Here is a 23185-nt window from a genome sequence, read left to right on the forward strand (position 1 = left end):
GCTACTCAGCAGTTCAGGCCCGAGGGCATAAAGGCCAGGTCTCACAATGCCAGAACTGGTTACAAGGCTGGCTGGAAGGAGCAGCCAGTGGATTGACACAAAATAGCCACCACATGCCCAGGCCAACCTCCAACAACAGATACCCAGAGGCCTCACAGAAGAGTTTCTGTTGACCTCCAGCTAGAAGGCTGCAAACTACAAAGTGTCCATTCTAGGTCTGCAACAGGCACTCTGGAGGTTTATCCTTTCCTGTCATCTTAATTAAAGCTAGTCAATGGTGCTCTCCATGCCCTTAACCAACCCCCACCCCATTCCCAAGGCAGCAGGTGTGACCTGGGCCACTCATGTGTCCAGGAATAGCACTCATAGTTACCTCCAGAAGCAATGTAGAACCCGCTGGGGGCATACTTGGCCACTACCACCTGATGGGCATGTTCCGTGTAGATGTCAGCAATAGCAGGGTTCTGTGGGGAGAAAAGTAGAGGCTGAATGTACAGCTACCAACAGCTGCTAGCTCCCAACCCAAGACCAGGGCAAGAACACAATTTTTAACATTAGACCATTACGGACAAAGTCCATCCACTGATGCCCATTTGGCCTCTTGGGGTGAGGGAGTCTGAGGTCAGTTTTTGCTGGCTTGCTTTTTCATACTTCCCACAATACACAACAAATATGTACTTGTGGAACACTGCTCAAACTAACATGGATTAAAGAGTTCTATGTTTCTCCTGTCCTGTGTAGGAAGCTGTCAGCTGACAATGAATTCATCTATCTAGTCTACTCCCACGTCATCTCCCCTGAGAAGTGCCAATCCTATCCAAGCACCCCTTGGGGTCTGTCACAGAACAGCTCCTGGCCCTGATGTTCAGGAGCAGAGGAGGCATGAGGCTGAGGGCCTTCTGTCAGAAACTTAGGCTTGGGAAGAAACAAGGATTCCCTGCTCCTTCCCATAGCACACATCACAAATGGCTGAACTTGGAGGAAAGGAAGGGGTGCTAGAAGCCTTTCTATTCCTCAGAAATGATGACTTGGATGTGTAGTTCCTAAAAGCAGATCCTTGTTCATTCATTCCCAACCCTCTCACAAGTATGCAATCCAGGCAGTGCCCCAGCACAGCCATAGATGCGTCTCAGTCTCTCCACAGCTAAGCTTGCTTTCTGGAAGGAATTAAGATGAGGCTGTCTGTCCTGATTCCTGCTGTCAGCTTTCTCCCGACCAATACTCTCTGAGAAAAAAGGCAGCTTCCCAGACTCAAGGATGAGATCACAGGATTTTTCCTGAAGGGCCTGCCTGTCTTCTCAAGACCCTAGAGGTTGGTTTATTCCTGGTCAAGGGATCCCATACAGCACTCAATCTATAGACTGAGACCACCCACCTATAGTCAGCCAATGCAGCCATCTTCTGGGACTCCTGAGCAGCCTCACGTCTCTGTGCATGTTGGTCCCTTGCCCAGTGATCCTGCCTGCTTGCCTGCGACCACCACTTACTTATCACTTATCTTAAACGGCATCTCCTCTAGATCCTCTACAAAACCTGCCAAGCTGCTTCACAGCTCTTCTGTAGTAATTACTGTAGTGTAGTAATTACACTACAGAATGACTTACTGTACTGTGTGATTCTGTAGTGTAGCAATTACCACATCCCTGAGGGGCTGCATGGAAAGCTGGGAACCCCACCCTTCCACATAGCATACCTGCAAGCCCTTAATGTGCCTGCCCTTCTCCTCCAACATTTCTGTGACCTGCTTCATATGACATCCCATGAACCACCACAGCACTTAGCAAATGATGTGTTACATACGTGGTGTGAGGTGGGAGAAAACCATTGACAGCTTTTCTCTTTCACCTAAAACTTGACCCATAGAATAAGCATGTGCTAGTAAAATAAAAAAGACAGATCACCCAGGGAGGAAATTGAATGTTCAATCAGTGTATAAGCAAGTGTTCAATAGCATTCACCGTTTCAGAAATGAAAATCAAAATCACCATACCTACAAGAACCAGTGAGACCCAAGACACAGCTGCTAATGAGGACGGAGGGAAGGGGCACCAGCCTGTCCACACAGTGCTGGGGAAACGTCGTGACACAGTTGGAAAATAGGTAATTACTTCCCAAGTTAAATGCATATGGGATGGCAAGATGGCTCGGTGGATAGAGCAACCTGAGTTTAAGCCTGGACCCCACATAAAGGTGGAGGAGAGAACTGCCTTGCAAGTTGTCCTGTGGCCTCCATACGTGTGCCATACATGCCCAGCAATGATAAAAGTAAATTGAAAAAGAAGGTTAAACACATTCAGGAAAAATCGCATTCTTGGGACACTTCAATAGAGAAGAGAAACCCCATGTCCACAAAAGGCCACTAGGGAAGTCTTATTAAAGGGTCTCAAACTGGGGACAACTCAAGTGGGTGGTGTTGTCCCAACAGCAGATGAAGAAGAAAACTAGGTAGGGTATATCCATCCACTCTCAACACAACACAATGCTGTTCAACCACAAAATGGACCAAACTACTAAGACCTTCCCAGCTGTACCTTCAAAGCACCAGTCATGAAATCCCAGGGGAGACCACACACTGTTGACTCATGTCACAGGGAGAGAATTCTAGAATGGTAGCCCCCATCAAAATGGATCAGGAACTGCTGTGGGCACCATGCCTGGTAGGAGCCAGGGGGCTTTCTGGAATGCTGGGAATGTTGCTATGGTTATAGGACTAGTCAGATCCAGTTGGGCACCTGCACAGCACACCTCACCAAGGCAACCCCAGTCTTGCTCCAATCAGCTCAAGGTTCACATTCTGACCAGCCCCTTCCTTCACAGCCCCTGACACATATGGAGCAGGCTCTAACCCATCCATCCTCATCTACAGCTGCAGAGACTGAGGACTGTGAACCCTGCACCAGCTACAGAATTAGGGGACCTCCTAGGCTGCATTGCCTTCCAAGGGTAGGAAGCAAGTCAGCAGGAAAGGGCATCCCAAAATGAAGGAAGAGGCGGCAGAGGCCAAGAGACTAAGTTCTACTCCCAACATTCCTGACCCTAAATGGTCACAGGGTCTGCAGAGGGCTTGGAGAGCCCCAGAGGGCACCAACTCCCGCCTAAGCTGGATGAATCATTCCCTCTCTCTCACTCACTCACTCTAGTTTGTATTCTGAATACAACTGGGTCAAAAGACTCCAAATCACAGATAATGACTTGCATCTGAGTCAGCAGCCTCCTCCCCACCTTCCTAGGCTCACAGCAGGAGCATCTACTAGTGCCAGGAAGATGGAGTGATTTCCCTGTCCCAGGCAACTGTGTGTCCCACTGCAGGAGACTCAGGCCAGAAGACACCCAGTGTGATCATGCACACCCACCCTCATCCCTATTCTGCAAGCACCCTCTCCCCAGCTTCCTCTCTAGGGTGAGCAGCCTGAGGAACCAATTTCAGGAGCATGGGGCATGGCTACCACTGTGTGCAGGGCCCATTGCCCTAGATGGGGCCAGTGCCACCATTCAGAACAGCCTCCACATGGTGGTGGTCCTCAGCCTAGACTTCCTTCTCACACCACTGCAAGGGGTGAGGAATCAAGCAGGGATCAGGTTCTAGCCATGAGGTCAGAGGCCACAGGATTCCTGGGAGAAAGCAGAAAGTGCCACCCCAGGCCTGGTTCTCCACCAGGGCTGCCTGGTGCTCCCAACCAGCCCCGGAATACAATCATCTTAACCACCACATTTTCAACCCAGTTCTTTCTGTGGCTCCTGGTTACAACCATGTAACCAATCCTCTACCATATCCTTAGACATCACCAGCCCATCCTGTGCCCTGGAACCACAGGCCTTTCTTCTGGAGTTCCCAGCATTACATCTTGCCTGGTAGGGCACCAGCAATTAGCACCGCCCCTGCAGCTTCCAGAGTGCTTTGCCTCCAGGATGAGGAAGGGCTGGGGTCAGGATCAGACTGGAGGCGTGCCTAAGTCAAGCAGGGTAGCCAGGAGAGGACCTGATGGAACATGCAAAATAAACCTTAAGCCATGTCAGTCAGTATCACAAAAGGGGCCTCCATGTGCTTTTTTAATTGCCATCGGTCTCCTGGACCCCACCAAGAGGATCACTTGTATGGGGTAGAGGCACACTTCCAGGAAGGACACTGTGTTCCAAGTACTCCCAGGCTAGAGGTGGCAGGGACTAGGAGCAGATCCTGCTATGGCAGGCCTGTGCCACACACAATGTACAGGGCCCTTTTGTTTTATCATGACATGGGCCAACCCTGTGTTACTGCAGTAACCTAGCTCCAAAATAGCACACACACCTTCACCTTCAGACATCCAGTATAGAACTTATGCCTGGACCAAGGTGAGCCCCAGACTACATCTCGCTGAAAAGAGATTTGGAGGTGTTCAACTGGTCATGCAGAACCACACTCACTTGGCACAGTGCCAGCCCTGGGTAGTATACACAAGTTGTGGTTCACAAGCTGACCAGCCATGCCCCCAGTAACTCATGGCACATTGGTTAACCTGAGTGCGCAGACACCAAACAGCACATAAGACATCTTCCCTGATTCCATACCACAACTCTCAGCTGACCACAGTACAAAGCCCTTTCTTTCCATGTTGCACCCCTCATCCAGCCCGTGCTCCACAAATCACTGCTTAATCCCCCCACTTCTATCTAGACTGTGCCTCCTTCCCAATCCTCAACGCCCTCCTCCAACCCCAGTCAAAGATGTAGCAAAGGGCACCATGTCCACCTGGCCTTCCCTGATGTGCCCTGCCACACTACCACACATGCCCATAACACCCACATCATTTGGGATGTGCCTCCTTTTGTACACCCCATCAACCCTCTATACTAAGTGGACCTCACATTTCAAGCAGGACTTGTGTGTACGATTTACTACACTAAAGAACCCTGTATTCACTATGACAAGCACTGGGTAGACCCTTCTATTGACACTCCCTGCAAGAAGATGTGGGTTATAATCTAATGCCTAGCTGAAAAAGCCAAGGCACAATGACACTGACTAGATGTGACCCAGGCCAGTTATGCTAAGGCCAGGACTTGAAATAACAAGCAGTCTTCATTCTTCCATCTGTTCCCATTCTCCTATCATAGCTGGTTGTCACCATTAGTCTGGTTCCTGGGCTCAGGAGATAGAGCTCACCCTGGCTGACAGACATGTATATGGCTGGCATGCTAGATGGAGCCAGGTCCTGAGAGGAGGTAGGGTGGTCACTTGTAAGTCTAAGAGTATTCTAGTGTGACCTGAAAGCATAAGCGACCGTTGGACTGTGTCAAGATGCTGCCACCTTGCTTCTGTACCCCCTCCTACCTGCTGAGTACCTGCTGAGTATGAGCCTTTGGGAGATGACTCCATCTACCAAAATAGGGAGGCAGAGAAGATGTCAAGAGAGAAGCAGCACAGCTGGACAGCTTTCTGCAGATGCTCTGAGAGTCAACTTGGCTTTATCTGGAGACTATTACTCTTCCTCCATCCCAACATTTACCCTGCTCATTAAGGGGTACAAAGATATGAAGACCCTCGACAGGGAGTGACAGCCCAGAGATATCCTGGGTGGAACCTGAAGGGGGAGATGGCTATGGAGGTGGGACAGGGCCTTTGCAGAAAGGTAACAAGTCCAGCATCAAGTCTGGGAACTAGGATCTTTCTGAAAGAGGTGTCACAAGTAGGGAACACTCTCTACTGAGACAGCAGAAGCAAAGCAGGTAAAGCTCTTCAGAGTCAGGCCTGAAGCAGGGCCACCTCTCCACTGGCCTCAAGTACTAGCTGCAGCTTCTCCTTTTTTTTCTTTTATACCAAAGGGGTCTGTGATCTCCCTCCCTGCTCCTCCCAGAAGATACACACCAAACCAAAGCCACCGTGCAGTACAGTGGCTTCCTGTCTGGACTTCACCCATATCTACTGTGTGTCTAAACCCTCTTCTGAGGGAACTCTGGCTCACTCTCTGAAATCTCAAATGCACCACTTCTCCAGGGGCTGCTCTTGCTACTCTTCAGCATGAGTGGCTCTTTCCTCATCTCCACAGCACTCACGACATTCTTGTAAAATGGCTAATACAGCGTGTGAGAATGTCATCTACCAGGGTTCTCAAACCCAGTACTCCTGGCATTTTGGAGTAGGATTTCTGTTACAGGATGGTCCTGAGATGTGTAGAATGTTCAGCAACATCTACCTGTTAAATATCACCAATACACTGTATTTAACATTGATAGCGAACAAATCACCCTCCCCCAGGAAGCAGTGACAGAAGTATTGGCTTACAGCTCATGGACTAAGCTAAGTAACACCCTGGCTTAGTGGATCTATACCAGAAATACCCAGAAACAATGGACAGCTACTGAGATGATGAGCTTTTGAGCAATGCATTTATCTCAAGCTTGCTAATGGGCCTCCCAGACTCAAACCATAAACACAAGTCTCAACTGCATGAGCAGCTGTCACCTTGTCATTCTCAAATATGTTTGAGTGCTTCCAGTGGCCTTAAGAACGATGCTGGACTAGGCAGAGTGGTGGCACACGCTTTTAATCCCAGCACTTGAGAGGCAGAGACAGGCAGATCTCTGTGAATGGAGGCCAGCCTGGTCTACAGAGTGAGTTCCAGGACAGGCAGGCTACACAGAGAAACCCTGCCTTGAAAATCCAAAGAACACTGTTGGGCTACTGAAGGTAGCCTGAGCCACACACACAGCCTCTAGCTGCTTCTTGAGTCTTCTCCCTCATGCCTGTTGCTATAGTTACTACTCTAGTTTTACCTAACTGGTCCCCACAGATCCTACCAGAACCCACAGACCCTGACTGCCTTGTGCTGAAGCACCTTGTCTAGCCCTCATCCACCAGGTGGTCTTGGGTGAAGGGAATGGAATCAAGTTCCTGGCTCTGGACACCGAGATGCTACTGTGTGCTCATTTCTGTTCAAATGGTCATCAACCACACAATCTGTTCGGCTGCACAGAACTCAATTTGCTATGACAGTGTGCTCTACTGGCAGGCCCTTGAACCTGTACCCCCTAGGCTGACAGCCATCCTGGAAATGCAGCAATGACTCATCAGGCACGTACCTGGACAGAGGGACTGTTAGTCCTCAAGCCCTGTTTCTGCCATCCCCCAACCTGCAAGGGCCCACATAGGGCCCTTGTGCACAGGCTGGTAACAGGGTGCCAAATGTAAACAGGTTTGAGTTCAAACTCCTCCAAGAGGTCCAAAGAGACAAACCTGTGATTAGTCCAATTGCTGTGTGTCATTCCCTGAGACCTGATATTATAGAACGCGTTTCCCAGATATGTACCTCAATTCTGCAACCAGGAACCAAACACTTTAAGTTCTCCTCATGTTGCCCTTCCCATTGGGGGGTGGGGTAGGGTGTTTCACATCTGTCAAGGTATTTAGAACTGTTCTAAAGTTCTCAAATGCCAGTTTCCAGATGGCCTCCATCACCACATGCTTTAACTCTGAAGAGAATTTCCTCTTTAAGTGTGGCAATAGGACATGGGAAAAGAAACAGGGAGCACCTTTCCTACCAGCTAATCCAAGACCCAGGCTCACAAGGCTATTTCAGTCATAGAATGGCTGGCAGGCAGCCCCAGAAGGAGGCTGGCAAGAATACTCTTGGTTAAGTTCAAAAGGTGGGTACCAGAAAATTTAGGATGCAATGGTGCCATGCATTCTATCCCTGCACCAGGGCAGCAGAAGCAGGGGGATTTTGAATTGTAGGCAGCCTTGGCTCTATAATAAAACCCTCTAACAGGAAAAGAAATTAGGCACCGTGAACTCAGTGGGATACTGTGTGTCAGGTGTTCCATGTAAGGACATGTGGTGAATGACACAGGAAAAGTCCCCCTTTCCTGAGTTACAGGCAAGGGGGAACATCCTTGAACACTTAGGAACCCTAACAGCAATGGCTTGGTTCCTGTTTACTGCCAGCAGAAAGCAAGAGAAGGCCAGAGGCAGAGATGCTATTTAGGATAAAGGCCCTCCCTCTAGTGAGGCAATTTCCAAACAGAAGCCTAAGAGACAACAGGGAGCAGCCCTTGTGGACACTGGAGAATGACTATCCAGGCAAAGGCCACAGCACCAGGAGGTCCTAAGAGGGGTGAGAAGGATGTGTGGCATATGAGGAGTGAGGAGACAGTGAGCCTGGAGCTGCCAGAGAAGGGAAGGTCAGAGGAAGAGCACTGGGGCAACGCTGCTGGGTGTGAGCCATGGGGTGACTGATCACAACTGCTCCAGCAGGCACAGGAAGAACAGACCTCAGGGCAGGAAGTATGGCGCTTGGGTACAGCAGGGATCAAAACAAGGCAGGTCTGCAGATTCTGCAGGACTCTAATGAAATGTGACATGGCAGCCATGGGGCTCAGAGGAGTCTTGGCTCATGTACCTTAACACCAGAGGGCTAGGGTTGAATCTGGGGGAAGAGGCATCCAAGAACCCCAAATGTGTTCAGGGACACAGGTGTGAGAAGTCTACAAGGCCTTCAGACCGCCCACAATGTGGTGCTAGCCTTCCTTCCATCCTGGTCTTGGATTCCTACCAGGTGACCTTCCTTCCTGCAGCCTGAATGTTTCTGAGAACTCACACATTTTCTCTAGCAACACTCTGTCCTAATAAAAATCTAACCCATCTCTGAGGACCAGTAGCCCAACAGCAAATTAGTACATGCCTGATAGCATCCAGCACACAAGGGTTGTAGTAACAGTACCCTACACCATGCTGTCCTGGCGTGCCAGGAACTTAACCTGGGTGGGAAGAGAAGTGGCTGCACCTTCGGGAGAGAAAAGTGAAACCTGGAGGGGAAAGAACTGGCAGAGGTACACGTGACTGGAAGTGAATCCACCCCTTTCAAACTCCCCGTGCACTGCTCCTCTGACAGTACCAGGCCAGTGGATTCAAGGGATAAGCTGACCCAGCACCAGAGTTACCACTCTGTGCAGTTCTCCCAACTGGAAGTAAACAGACAAAGTGCAGTGGAGGGAGGCTGTGCAGGAGGCAAAACCAAACACATCACAGCTCGGGGTATAGGAAGATGCTTTAGACATCTTTGTTAATCCACAGAGCTTCCATGTGGCCATCTCTAGTTTCCCTTTACTTTCTCAGAACCTTACAACCTCAATCCAGTGTTAAGCCCTTGAGGAGGCTTCCCCAGTTCTAAAGAGGCAGGATCAGCTTTCTAGGAATCCAATCGACCAGCAAGACAGGCTCATATGCAAACTTCCACCTCACCTGACGTGCCCAACAATCCTTTAAAAAGAAACTGGGGTCTGCCCTCAACCAACTGGGAGGCTCTTGGAGGATATGGGTGTCTATGAGCCACCTCACCTGACCAATGACAGCCTTGGTGGAGCAGTCAACCAACACCTCCACCTCTCTACCAGTCCTTCACCAAGCATGGTAGTAAAGTGCCCCTAACTGCTGGCTGCCACCTCCAGCTTCCACCCCATACCATTCCTTAGGGCTGACTGGGGAGAGACAAGATTTGAGCCGCCATTCTGGAGATGGAGAGGAGGCAGACTGACTCATTTCAACAATCAGAGGAAAAACATTAATTTGCAAGGGCCTCCCAAACCCAAAAAGCTGGCCTGGGAACAGCAGGTTATCTGCAGAGAACCACCCAGCTGAACACACTACTTCCTGTTTCTTCTCTGAATGAGACTCAAATCCACAACAGTTGGAGTTCAGATGACTGGGTGTGTTGTCTGGACTCTGGCACACCAGGAAGCCGAGGGTATTAGGATGATTAAGCAGAAGAGCCATTTACCAAGTACTCCATTTGTGCCAGGCACAGTCAGCATGAGGACGTCTGGCTGACCAGCTCATTCAGCCAGTCCAGGCAGCCAGGGGAAGTGGAGGATCATCTCACGATCTCCATTTCCCCATGCGGAAACTGGGCTCAGGGAAGACCAACCACCCACGATCAAGCAGCAGCAGACTCAAAACCCTTGGCTTAAAAACCAAACTGATCCAAGCCTCAGTTTCCCAGTTAATGCGGGTTGGGGTGGAAGAAACAGTCCAGTCCAGTCCAGTCATCTGAGCCTCCAAGGTGTGGCTCCTGGGCAGAAGGGGCGTGGCTCCCCCCTCTCCCGAGGCCAACCTGCTGGGAGGGAGCAGAAGGGCAAGAATTCCAACTCTAGAGGTAGTTCCCAGGGCATGGATGCAAACAGGCCCCTACGGGACCATGGAGTACTCACATCGATGTTCCTCAGGATGACGCACTTGCCATTGGTGTAAAGGAAATGATCGCCCTTGGGGTCTCCGCCGAGAATCTTGGAGACGCCCCGCTCCACCTGGGGGAGGCTGGCGAACACCTTCTCTGGGGAGACACAAACACGCGGTGCGTGAGGGGAGGTCCCGGACTCTCGGTCCCCGGGGAGTCCCAGGCCGTCAGCGCCTGGGGTCCCAGGCCGGTCACCTGTTGCCGCCTGCGGGCGCGGCCGGCGGACTTCCTGGTCGGCGTCGGCGGCCAGGCCCCGGGGTCGAGCAGTTCGGCCCGTCCAGCCCACAGCTCCCACTCCGGGGTTCCCGTCCCGCACCCCGCGGCCGTGAGCGACCCCAGCCGCGCCCTCCTGCCTACACCGACCCCAGAAGCCGGCGGCCGCGCGCCAAGGCCCACGCACTCACTGATCTCGTATGGCATCCTCGCCCACTTGTTACGGCGCCGTGCTCGAATGGGACCTCACAGTGGCCGAGCCGGGGGACGGTGCGGAAGGCGGCGCCGGGCGTGCCGGGGGCGGTCCGAGGCCCGGCTCCGAGGCCCGCTCGCGCCTGCCCTGCGCGCTGCCGCTGCGGACGACCCAACCCGGAAGCGCGGCCCCGGCACGGCTCGCCCCCAGCTTTGACCATATATAGTCAAGCGCTGGGCTCCGAGGCTGCAGCCCCACGAGCCTGCGCGGACCTCGCCCCGCCCCTCGTGCGGGCCCGCCCCGGAAGTGACGTGTGACACCACCCGTGAAAAAGGCGGCGCGGGCCGTACTCGGAGGGTGTGGGTGGGAGACGTGGGTTTTTCGGAACGGTATCGCTGTCTGCCCGGGCAGTCTTCTCGGAGAGCAGATAGTCTTCAAACCTTCCGCCAGCTTGACTCCCGGGCTTGCAAAAGACTTGAAGCCGCGGCGCTTATGGGTTTTTAAAAAACTTTTGCTTTTCCCTGGGTACACTTAGGAACTCTTCCTTCCTTGAGGCAGAAACTTTATGAAGTACTTTCTAGACCTAAATTCTCACTCTCCTCCTGTTCTTACTTAAAACTTCCTAGTAACAAAGAAGACGGCAGGGGTAATTTCCTAAAAGCGGGGGTGGCGTGGAGGGGAGCCATGGGGGTTGGAACTCGGTTGGGCAGGGGTAATTTCCTAAAAGCGGGGATGGTGTGGGGGTGGGGGCGTGAGGTTTGGAACTTTGGTTGGGAAGGGGTAATTTTTCTTTCTTTTTGTTTTTTTTGGAGCTGGGGATGGAACCCAGGGCCTTGCGCCTGCTAGGAAAAGGCTCTACCACTGAGCTAAATCTCCAACCCGGGGTAATTTCTTAAAAGCGGGAGTGGCCTGAGGGTTGGAACTTGGTTGATAGAGGGGAAAAGAAAGCAAAGCATGATGCTTGTTCTCAGCCTCCCGATGGTTCACTAGGACAAAATGAAGACTTCTGGCTACTTATTTGAAAAGCTCTGAAACCCTAGTTGGGAAACGGGAGAAGTGGTCTTTCAAAGGGGAACGCTTAGGAATTTGCCTTAGATGAAAGTCAAATTCTGCTTTAGAAGTTGGAGCCAGGTTTGTCCTGCTAATCGCTCTGCAGGTCAGACTGACCCCTTCTTGTGGTTCACCTGGATACCCACCTGCTTCCTATCTGGGCTTATCTTAGCTTATCCTCTTACTCTTAAGTTGCTATCTAGTTAGTGGTTAGATGAATTTACAGCCTGCAGGACCAAGTTTCATAGAGAGCGTTTTTAAGTGTCCTTTAGTCCTGTGTGGGAACCTCAATGTTAACTTGAAACTGTATCCTGTTTTCCTTAGTACCTAGTCTCTTGTGCTCCGTCACATCAACATTGAGGTTCTGGGAATGCTACCTCCTGCTCTGTGACATCTGTTGTCTGCCAGGATTGTGGGTCTAGGGGTCCTACGTAGTTAACTTCTCTGAAAAGTATTGACTTAGTCACAACTTGAGTCTCACCTGCTGCAACCTTGAAACTATAACCAATGAGTCTCACCTGCCCCAAATTTGAAACTGTAACCAATGAGTCTCACCTGCTCCAACTTTGAAACTGTAACCAAGGAGTCTTACCTGCCCCAGCCTTGAAACTGCAACCTTCTAGGCCCTTAGCCTGCTCTCCCCCACTTGCTCTGTGATGTTGATGGTTGACATTATGTCTCAAGGCTTGGACAGAGAACCTCCAAACTAATGGGGCTACTTAACTACAGTTATGACTTAAAACAGTCCCTTTGTTACTCTAGCTACCTTAATGCACAGTGTAGATGAAGAACATGTGGCTGGCTCTGAACTAAGCCTGTGCTAGAGATGTTTTCTCTAACAGCAAGATGTCTGTCCTCGGATTCTGGGACAGAAGATCATGTAGGCTGTGAGTTTCTGATCTACTAGAATCGTTCCAGATAAGTTGTTAAAGATGACCTTTGTAGGGCTAGAGAGATGGCTTAGCAGTTAGGAGCACTGAGTGTTCTCCCAGAGGACCCAGTGTCAATCTTAGCACCTACATGGCACCTCACAACTGTCTGTAGCTCCAATTCCAAGGAATCTGGCATCTTCCCAGACATGAATACAGGCAAAACCAAAAATTCACATGAGTGAAAATGTTATAAAAATATATGAAGCTGAACTGCTCACTAATCAGGGTGGGAAAGGCCATGCTGAACCCTCCAGTGAGGGAGGGGGAGGAGGAGGTCATTCATCTCAGTTGGCCTGTACTTCTGCTTGAACAGCTACCTTCAATTTAAAGACACCCTTAGACAGCAGTGGGGGCATCTGGGTACAGAGAAAAAGTAGGTGCAAGTGGTCAGACTAATTTCTAGAGACTGAAGTCTTTGTACTGACATCCTCATCTCCCACATTCAGGCCTTCATCACATCAGTCTACAAGAAAGCACCAAGTTTGAATCTGTGGATCTCTATCTTAACAGTTCCTCCCCTTCTTTAAGCCTGTCTTACATCACCTCAGCCTGTCTTAGCCAGCTGATTCTGCTCTACATAGTCAACCCATTACAGCCAGTGTGGTCTTAGTTGGCTCCTTACCCCTCTACTCAGCTTTTAGTCTCTGAAGTCCTGGAGTTACCTGTCCTGCTTGACTTTCAGAGAGCATAATGTTGTGGTTCTGCTCTGCCTAGCACCTACCCCAACCTCCTGTACCTGCTATTTCTAGGCCATTCCAGACACCTCCATTTGAGGTCAGCCCCCTTTACAAGCTACATACTGTGGTGTTCAGCACTGGTTATGGCATTTCTCCCTTCCATTAGCACAGAGCTTTCCAGACAATTCCATTGAAGCTGCTGATTGTCATTGCTGTGAGGAAATGGGCAGCATAAAATGTCACCAGTGTGGATTCAATAGCAATGTCGATGCTGACTCTAAAAAAGGAATTCCATCTGGGAGAAAGGAGCTTCAAGTACTTGTTAGATTCTGGTGCAGGGCCTGGTGGAGGGATGGGGATTGTCTGTGAGGAGAGCTGAGCTGTTAATTCCAAAAGGACTGCTACTCTGGACTTCCAAGCCTTGTCTGAGGACTGGTTAGAGGAGTTCTGGGCATGACTATAAACCTACCCAGAAATTATTAGCCTCTGTATGGTAACCACTTTAGAGAGGGAGAACAAGGGAAATCTTCACTCATCCCCAAGGGAGCTTGTTTCCTGGATCCCTTCTGAGTGTCTCCATATATACTTTCAATTGATCAGCCCCAAGGCAAGCTCATGTGTCCTGCTGTCTGCTCAGTTTGTTCTTGTTTCTGTGAATGACCCAAGAGCAACCTGGGGAAGTTTATTTTCAGCTTGCTGTCCAGGTTCCTAGCCTCTCCCTGAAGGGAAGTCCAGGCAGGAACTTGGAGAGGAAACTGGAGGATGCCTCTTGCTTCTTGCTCTCTAGCTCATGGTCCTCATGCTCACCATCTTTCACAATTCAGCTACCTGCCTGCCCGGTGGACTGTGTCCTCCCCATCACTCAAAACAGTTCATCACAGATGAAACTACTCTAAAAACCTCATGGAGGCAACTCTGAAGTTCCCCTATTCCCAGGTTACTCAAGATCTGTGTCAGGTTGACAGTACACACCAGCACACCGGCTTTCAATTCTATCATGGACCCAGTCACTTTCCGGTTTGAGATCATCTACAGTAGTCACTTCTAAGAACTTTGCATCCCTGCCAACATCATAGCCACTTCTAATTGGGGGATGTGTGCTGTTGTTCTTACCTGTCTCAGTTTCCAGAAACTTTACTTCCTAGGCAGCTAAGCCTATTAGTTTCTGGGTGGTGGGGGTGGAGGTTGGTAATGATCTTTATGAGGTTTGGCTGATGGCTAACTGCTGCAGTTGGCAAATCTTGTTATGACAGACTGGGAGGGACGTAATCATGAGTCCTACGGCCATTTAGGGAATTCTCCTATAGTAGGTATGGGGTCTGTTACTGTCTCCTGCTCTCCAGCCCCCACCTCCCTCTGATGGAGTTCAGGAGCGTCAACCTTCACCTGCCTTATGCTCTGCCACGTAAAGTGGGGCCCCATGGCCATTGGACAATCCTGCCTCATCTGTTTGCCCACCCAGGGCTATTTTCCAGGACAATGTCTTCTGTCCTCTTCTTCGGTGCACACTTTAAGAGAGCTAGCTCTGGGTACTAGTTGTACGCTGTCTGAGCATAGTCCCCCCAACCCCCAAATAGACTTTAATGGTATATCAACCTGACAGTCCTGGAACTTGCTTTGTAGACCAGACTGGCTTCAAATTCTGAAAACTACCTCTGCCTCCTGAGTTTTGCTGGGATAAAGGAGTGTGTGACCAAACCCTACTTAACACTGTCTTAATATCGGATGCAGCAGTGGTTCAGGTTTTAGTTTGAACAAGCTCAGAAGCTTTAAGTGGTGTGCAACTAGGGTTCAAGAAGAGTGTTTTTAGAGTTGTTGCTTAATACATAGAGAAACCCGATACACAGGAACTGAGTTTTGTAAACTTCAGTTTCAGCCATTCACCCATGCTTGGAGTTAGCCCTCAAGCTAGAATATTTTCCACATCTATTCCTCCTTCTGACCTGAGCTTTTCAGCCAGCCCTCTTGACTTCCAGATGAGTGGTGATATGTCTGGTTGTAATGTTTGGTTCTGGGAACTGATGTATGTGGTCTGACTGTGCTCAAGGTATAAAGTCTTGCCCTTGTGACTACTGTGTGGGTTACTGTATTGCAGGGTGTGGTCTGAGGGTCACAGCAGAACCCATTGCTGGTTTCATGGGGCAGCTTCCACAGAGATCTGCTTGTACAGACCCCAGCCTCTCCTGACTTGCAAGTCTAATTAGCACTGTGTTTTCATCCTGACCCTGAGTGGGAAAACTATGCCATAGGGCATCAGCATGCCTGGGGGGGGGTGCTCCTTCAGAACTTTTCTATGGAACTAGCTGAGCCCTCTTGCCAGGGCCTGCTGAGGATCTCAGTGTAGGACCTGAAGTTTCTGGAACTCCATCCTAGCTCCTGCCTAATAAGCTTCTGACCTTGTCCCAAGGATTGGCTGCTTCTGAAGCCTTGTCTATTATCTTCCTCCCTAGTCCACATTGGAATGAACAGGAACCAGAGGCTTGTTCCTTCCAAAAGCACGTCTACAGGGGTACCTTAGCTTCCATGGAGAAGGGATGCTGATGAGCTGGTGTGTCCACTCCAGGCTTCTCTCTTCCTCATGTTTCCTAAAAAGAGTGAACTCTGCCCCATAGATTACATAGGGGAAGGCTTAAGGAATTTCATCCGAGCTCTGCCTGCTGCTGGCAGGTACTCCGATCTGCTTCCCTATGAACTGAGTATTCTCCACGAAAGGGGGGGAACTGAGTTGTAGATCTGCGTGTGAATAAGGAATATTGGTTGACAAGGATAACCATAACCAAATAACTCCAAACCTGAGTGACTTAAAGAACAGAAATCTGTCTTGAACAGAAGCCCAAATGAAGGGAATGCTAGGGTTGCTTTCTTCTGAGACCGAAAGAGAAACCTGTTCAGTCCTCTCTCTCACCAGGCTCCTGCTATGGGCTCTGCTTGGTATTCCTTAGCTCTCAGAGTACCATCCTCTTGGACCTGACCGTCTCCCTGTACACAGTGTTTGCAGGTTTCTTCTGTATGCAAACACTAGGCCTATCTTAGCACTTGGTGCTGCTGTTCTCCAAGCATGTTGACTGTTTTCTGTTTTCACTGAGAGTATTCTAAAGTGGAGACCACATCTCACAGGAATTGTGTAGGCAGCTTGCACAGTCCTATGACACTTCAGTTAGCCTTAACTCTAGCCCCCACTCTTAACTCCGAGACCACTGGCACCATGAAAGGGCATGCAGCTGGGGTAGATCTCATGTAGCTACAGAGGCATGGGAGGAGTAACTGACATAAACTGAGGGTCTAAAGGCAGATGATCCCGAGGTGGGAGGGGTCAGCTGGTTGCTCTCAGGAGGAAGGCTTCAGCTAATTCCTGCTTTGTCTGAGTGTGGTTTACCCTTCATGGTACAGAGACTGGCAAGTCTCCTGCAACCATAGAGGAGCTCACTGCTTAGCAGGGAATGTCTCCCTGCATCAATTTTATTTACTATTTGAAGAAGAAATTAGTAAGTGTACTACCAGAAAAATATAAATGAAAACCTGTGCTTGATAGACAGAGAGGCCTTTACCTGTGTCTTATCACAAATAGAAACCCTAAAAAACCATGACCAAGGCAACTTGGAGAGGAAAGGGTTCATTTCAGCTTAGGCTTCCACGTGGCAGTCCATCACAGAAGGCAAGGCAGGCACCTTGAGGCAGGAACTGAAGCAGAAACCACTGGGAAAGGTCTTAATGTCTTCAGTACCCCATAGCTGCCTTAGCCTGCTTTCTCAAGTGCCATGAGCTTGAGGTGGCACCACCCACAGTGAGCTGGGCCCCCTAATATCAAGAAAATGACCACAGGCTTGCCCACAGGCTATTTAGAGAGGGACATTTTTCTCAATTGAAGTTCTTTCAAAATGATTCTAGCTTGTAAGTTACTGTAAAACTAGCCAGCACAGCCTGTCACATGACATTTTACATCCTCTTGCCATAGGAAAAAATGTGATTTCTATGTCTATGTGGAAGCACTATTACTTAGGTGGAGTTCCCAGTTGGGCAGCCCCGTTGTTTTTTATCTAACAGACTTTAAAGGCTGAAATGTGGAGAAATGCCTAAGCTTTGGCTGTTTGCATGGATTGGAAAATGCTTTTTGAATGAGAGCAAAAACATCCAACTGGGTGCTCATGGCATCCAGCAGAGAGGGCTCGAGTGGACCTGCTAGAGCACCAAAAAGTGACCTTAAACTAGGGCTCACATCCAGCCAAAATCACCTTGGGGAGGCCAGCTTGACTTGCTAAAGGAGAGTCCCAGGCAGAGCAGAGTGTGTCCCCCTAGGGTGAGCTTTTCAGTGAAAGAGTGAATAGGAAAAGGAATTCAGTAAAATGAACCAGATTTTGTTTCCACAGACATAGACCTGGAGGAGCTGGGAGCATCGACTGAGGGCAGGCATGAAGGCACTGAACTCAGAATCCTCCAGCCAACACTGCTCCAGTTCCAGGGTTGGCAAAGTGGCTGGAACTCAAGAATTCCAAGTGGCTTAAGCCACACCTCACTTAAGTGTGCTTATGAGAATCCAGAGACAGCCTGGGGAAGCTGAGACAGTCAGCTGGAGTCAACATTAGGAGTCACAGGCAGTGGGTCCCATTGTCCTCTTCCAAGGATGAGCTTTCTCACTGCAGCCTTTTTGGATCCAGGGACAAACACTAGCAACCTCTGTTGGAAATGGCTTACCCCAGCCCACAACCCTTTTAAAGGGCACATCTTTACAGCTGGGTACTCTGGTTTTCTTCTCTGTCTTGTTTAATAGAACCACATGGGGCAGAGGAAGCACATCTGGAACTCTAGGGGTCTTGGACATTTGAAAATATGCTGGAGTCTGGGAAAGGATGGCCCTCGTCTCCAGAGTCTGCTTTCAAGCATCTTAAACCACACATGACAAGGTTTCCATCACATCCTCCTTTAGATATATATCATATATATCCTATATACATGTTGGAAGCAAGGGCTCTGCTTACATAACTGAGCATTAAAAAATGTTCACTGTAACTCCAGTCATTACAGGAAGCAACAAAATAGGTGAGCTTTCTGTTCACTGTGATATTACAGTGGGAGAGAGAAAAGCAGGTCTGTGATTAGTAGGTACAGAGATTAGTCGATATGGATGAGTGGGAGGGGGACATAAGACAGTTTAAACAAAAGGAAAATGTTAAAAAATGCAATCAGATAATCTAAGTTTCAGTTCTCAGGAGGCTGAGACAAAGACCCTGTAGGCCATGTTGGCTTATGTGCTTTGGGAGAGCCCAACAAGAGGGACATGACATAAGGATGGGACAGGGCAGGACAGGTGGCCTGCTGCACTGACATTGGCCATTTGGAAGGAGGGACTATGTGTGGAGTCCTGACGGGGACATAGGAACCTGAATCCACCCAATGGCTGCTGCAGCCCTCAACTCCTCTGATGTGCTTGTCTCTGCATTCCCAGACGCTGACACCCCCCCCCCCCCATGTCAGTTCACAGATACTGAGCCCTTCATTGGGCAGGCTTTCATGGGTGAATCACAGGGGCTGGTCATACTTCCATCTAGGTGGTCCTTCCAGGAGTCTAGAATCTGAGTCAGGGCAGTCCTTGGTGAGGTTGGGTCACAGATGTTGGCCCTGTCCTCATGGGGTTGGTTTGCGTGTGTGGGTTTTCTTCTGGGAGTGACTTTTCCAGTGTCCCACGGGCTATTTGAACTGAAAGCATTTCCTCAAGCCTGACTCTGACCAGTGCACTGAGTACTGTAATGTGCTGCTGTGTGGTTCTCAGTCCACAGGCATTCTGACTAGGTTTCTTGCTTCTCTAGTTTCCTGACGGGTGTGGAGCAGCAAGCCGCTGCCCAAGAATGCATCTGACTGCTGCTCTGGAGCCCCAAGAGTTAACTGTTCACTTCTCTAGATAGCAGCATGGGCTTGGGAAGAGTGAGCCTGAAAAAAATCAGGTTGACTAAAGTCTCCTGCCATAGCCAACTTTATTCAGAGCTTCTCACAACTTCCACTTAGGTGACTCTCTTTAACTGTCACTGAGTAAAATTTACAACCACAAGGACAAGCCACACATGGTAAAAACTTTTTTTTCCTTACAGGCATAGAAACAAATAGCCAGTTGTGATGAATAATCTGAAGTGAACTCCTCTCTTCTCCACTTGGGAGGGAGGGGCAGGTAGTCACATTCCAAGAACAACCCATGTCATGGAGGAACAGATTAGACTCTTGTTTACTTGGAGTTTTCCTCACAAGGTCTCAAATATCACACAGCTTTATTCATGGACCATGTTCCAAAACTGAGTATCTCCTTAGCTGCCATACGCAGTATCTGTCAAAAACAAAAACAAAAAAAAAAAAAAATTGAGTAGTGGGCACTACCTTAAGAGTGACTTGAAGCAGGGAGATCACTAGACTGCTCTAATCATGAGCTCCACTCCCATCCCCAGGATGGGCTCTGAATTTTCTGTTTTCTATCTTTATAATTGGAGAACTTCATTCATGGGTACAGTGGATTCTGATAATCTCTTGATTTCCCCTATGTCCAGCTGCAGGCTTTCCTCAACATGTCCCTCCCAATTTTATCCCACAGCCCCTCCACCCAGCCCAATTCAATTAGTTCTGCTCTTACATAGATGGGCATGGGCCCATTTACTGGAGTGTGGACATCCTGACCAAGTGGCTACACTTCCAAAGAGAAATGACACTCCATCTTCCTGTACTATCTACCTCCAGTAACTCCTAAGGTAGGACCAGAGCCTCCTGAGCTCCTCCCCTGTCCAAGCTGGAATGTGGACTGGTGGATCTTGTGCAACCTTATAGCCACACGTGCCATGCAACAGCCAAGTCTGGAGACAGCGTGTCACAGTCCTCTTCCCATCCTCCATCTCTGTTTTCTGCCACTTCCTAGTGTTTCTGAGCCTTGTTGGGAGAAGGGCTGGTGATAAAAATGTCCTAGTTAGGGCTGAATCCTTAAGCCACTTATCTTGGCACTTTGACAGGTTATGAAGTCCTGGTGTGTGATGGAATATTAGTTGATGGTGTTCCATTGGTTTATGCTGTGGATATTTGCTTAATGGTGCAAAGACATGATGCTTTATGTTGGATTTGTTTAACTCTGTGAAGCTGTGTGACTCTGAATGTCTAAAACACTTGATTGGTCTAATAAAGAGCTGTACAGCTAACAGTGAGACAGGAGGAAGGATAGGTGGGGCTTGCAGGGAAAGAGAAGAAATAGGAAGACAAATCTAGGAAGAGAGATTGAGGCACAAGAAGAGAGTGAGGTCATCGGGGGCCATCAGCCACTCAGCTATAAGCATGGTTCAGAATAAGAAGTAAAGAAAGGAATATAGAATAAAGATAAAAGCCCAGAGCAAAAGTGGACGTGATAACTTTAGGAGAGCAGGCTGGAAATAAGCCAAGCTAAGTCTGGGCATTCAAAATTAAGAATAAGTCTTCATGTGATTTGTGAGCTGGGTAATATGCCCCCAAAGAGCCAAAGAGTAACTCCACCCATGTTAACAGGAAGCATTTCTGACCAAGAGTGAGAGAAGCCCAAATCTTCATCTACACAATACTTCAAAGGCAGTTTATGACAGGATCACTGAGCATATAGTGTTTTGTTTTACCTTTGACTGTCGTGAATGACAAGGTAGGTGTGAAGTTAATAATGAGCTGAGTGTGAGATCAGGCCTCGGTGGTTTGTGTGACTCTGGCTATAGGCTTAGTCTTAGTACTTGGACCACTTGCTTCCAGGTGGTTATGCCCTAGAAAGTGGGTTAAAGATGGAGAATGGGTGGCCCCTCTGCACATTGACTGGAAGGTGTCAGCAGCATCCTAGAACTTGGCGGGAAGATGTCATGCTTCCCTTGTGATAGCATGGTTGTGTTTTTGGGAGAGACGGTATATTTCCTTGTTCTGGTCCCTTCTGAAGGTGGAGCTCTGCAGTTCTCAGGTTCATTGCAAAAGTACGGCGTCTGAGCACATGTGGTTGCTGTGTGAACCTGCGGTAGAGGTGGCCATAAAGGATGAAGGATAATAGACGGATGGCTGCCAAGGACAGATGGCTCTGGACCCTTACTGTCTGTTTGTCTGAGGGTTAGCTCATGGGAATCCTGGATCCTACCAGCTAGGAATAGGCATTCCTGGAAGTTTGAATATAAAATTCAAATGAGGGAAAAATAACAAAAACAAACCCAAAAAACAACAACAAAACCTGAGTTCAAGAGAACTAGCAAAAACAAATCTCCCCCGAAAAGGAAAAAGTTGATTGTCTCTCCCACAGCCTGTCAGAATCTAGTTTCCTTACCCCAGCCTTCCGCTTTTCCCAAACACACTCAGGACTTTTAGCTGCTTTGTGTATACTTGCATGTGAGTGTATTGACATGTGTGTATGAGTTCACACGTGTGCACCTGCATGGAAGCCTGGGGCCAACATCGAGTGTGATGTGAGGCAGGGTCTCATGCTGAACCTGGAGTTCAGCCAGGCCTAGTCTGAACTTATCTATTTTGCTCCAGGGATTCCCTGTTCACACCTCCCAGGTGCTGGTGGGCCATCACATCAGCTGGCTTTTTCGTGAATTCTGAGAATTCAAATCCAGATCCTCACATGTGTGGGGCAACCTGCTGAGCCATGTCTCCAGCTTCTGTTTGAATCTGTTTATTGGTGGTCTTAGTGCCAGTGGCAAAGAAGTGTGTCCCATGTGTGTCTGAAGTTCAAGGGAGTTAGCCACACAGAGAAAGCATGGTGGGTGACATCTTGAACTTCATGAATTTGTGCTATTTTTACTGCCTGGGGAAGGCAGCTCCCAACCAATGGACCATTGGCAGCTGATTTAGTGACGTACACTGTCTTTTGCCTCATATCTTGTCATCAAGATTTAATACAAAATACATTAAGAATGGTAGGATTTTATATCAGGATTCAGAATTTTTTGATTCTGCCCCACTCTAATATTCCTGTCTACTGTTTCCTAAAGTGTGGCTGCCTGAATATATCTCTAATAAGTGTCCTTGCTAGTGGGCAAAGATGGCTATAATGATGTTTAGGCATAAATTTGGTGCACTAGTTTTATGGAATTCTGTACTGTATTGGATCAAAGAACTAAGTTTCTCTAACTAGATTTGGAAAAGGTGTAAGAAGATGTGAGTTTTACTCATACTAAATTAAATGTTGAAGTACACAATGCAGTGTTAATTATATAAACGTCCAGATTCCTAGAGCTTACCCAGTGTGTGTATTGTACACAGCAAGTGAATCCAACAACTTTGCATTGCTTCTTTGTACCTTGTGGTAAAAATGATCTGAGATTAGCAGCACTGTTGTCCACTACAGACTTAAAGCTCATTGTCAAGATCACAATTGGTTCAGGAGGGGAACCAGGCATCTCCAAAGAAAGATAAGATTTATTACTGAAAGTAGATCCCACAGCATGAAGCCAAGTCCTAACTAAGGTTCTTGTAAGCTAGGAAGCAGGGATGCTTATGGGAACAATTGAGTCAGGGTCAATGTTGAGATCCCAGGGGATCTGGAGGCATAACTCAATGAGGATGAAGACCTGAGTGCTATAGAGAACCTGGGATGTAGCTCCCACTGTGAGGATGAAGTCCAGATAGTGAAGGTAATAGCTGTTTTCTGGCTATTATGAAAAATGTTGCTTTGAACACTGTTGAGCAAGTGTCCTTGTTCTATGATTGACATATACCCAAAGGATGCTCAAACAGTAACAGTTACAGGTAGGAAAGTGATTGACTTAAGCTGCTTTATGGCTTTGAGTGCATCCATGAGTTCAATATAAATGTGGTCACATCTCTATAAGAGTAACCAATGTTGTCAGGACTCTCCAGATGGACAAGGTAGAGTTTCTGATTCAACTAGGTCAGATTTGTCAAGTGGTGGTGGAGTTGCTCAAGAACAGCCATTGAGAAGTC

At 48.7% G+C, this 23185-nt stretch overlaps 1 protein-coding gene across 1 annotated transcript in view; it reads right to left on the reverse strand.

Moving 5' to 3' along the window:
* Wdr1 (WD repeat domain 1) overlaps window positions 1-10788 on the reverse strand; it is a 35737-nt gene extending 24949 nt beyond the window's left edge. The window contains exons 1-3 of the mRNA XM_052734818.1: window positions 10613-10788; window positions 10183-10304; window positions 374-464 (exon numbers count right to left, since the gene is read on the reverse strand). Of these exons, the coding sequence (XP_052590778.1) occupies window positions 374-464; window positions 10183-10304; window positions 10613-10628 (229 nt within the window). The 5' untranslated portion in view covers window positions 10629-10788. The remainder of the gene's footprint in view (window positions 1-373; window positions 465-10182; window positions 10305-10612) is intronic.
* Between the last annotated feature and the right edge of the window lie 12397 nt (window positions 10789-23185).

The sequence above is a fragment of the Peromyscus californicus genome, unplaced genomic scaffold, assembly GCF_007827085.1.
Source record: "Peromyscus californicus insignis strain IS unplaced genomic scaffold, ASM782708v3 Scaffold_13__1_contigs__length_99412109, whole genome shotgun sequence".
Lineage (NCBI taxonomy): Eukaryota > Metazoa > Chordata > Mammalia > Rodentia > Cricetidae > Peromyscus > Peromyscus californicus.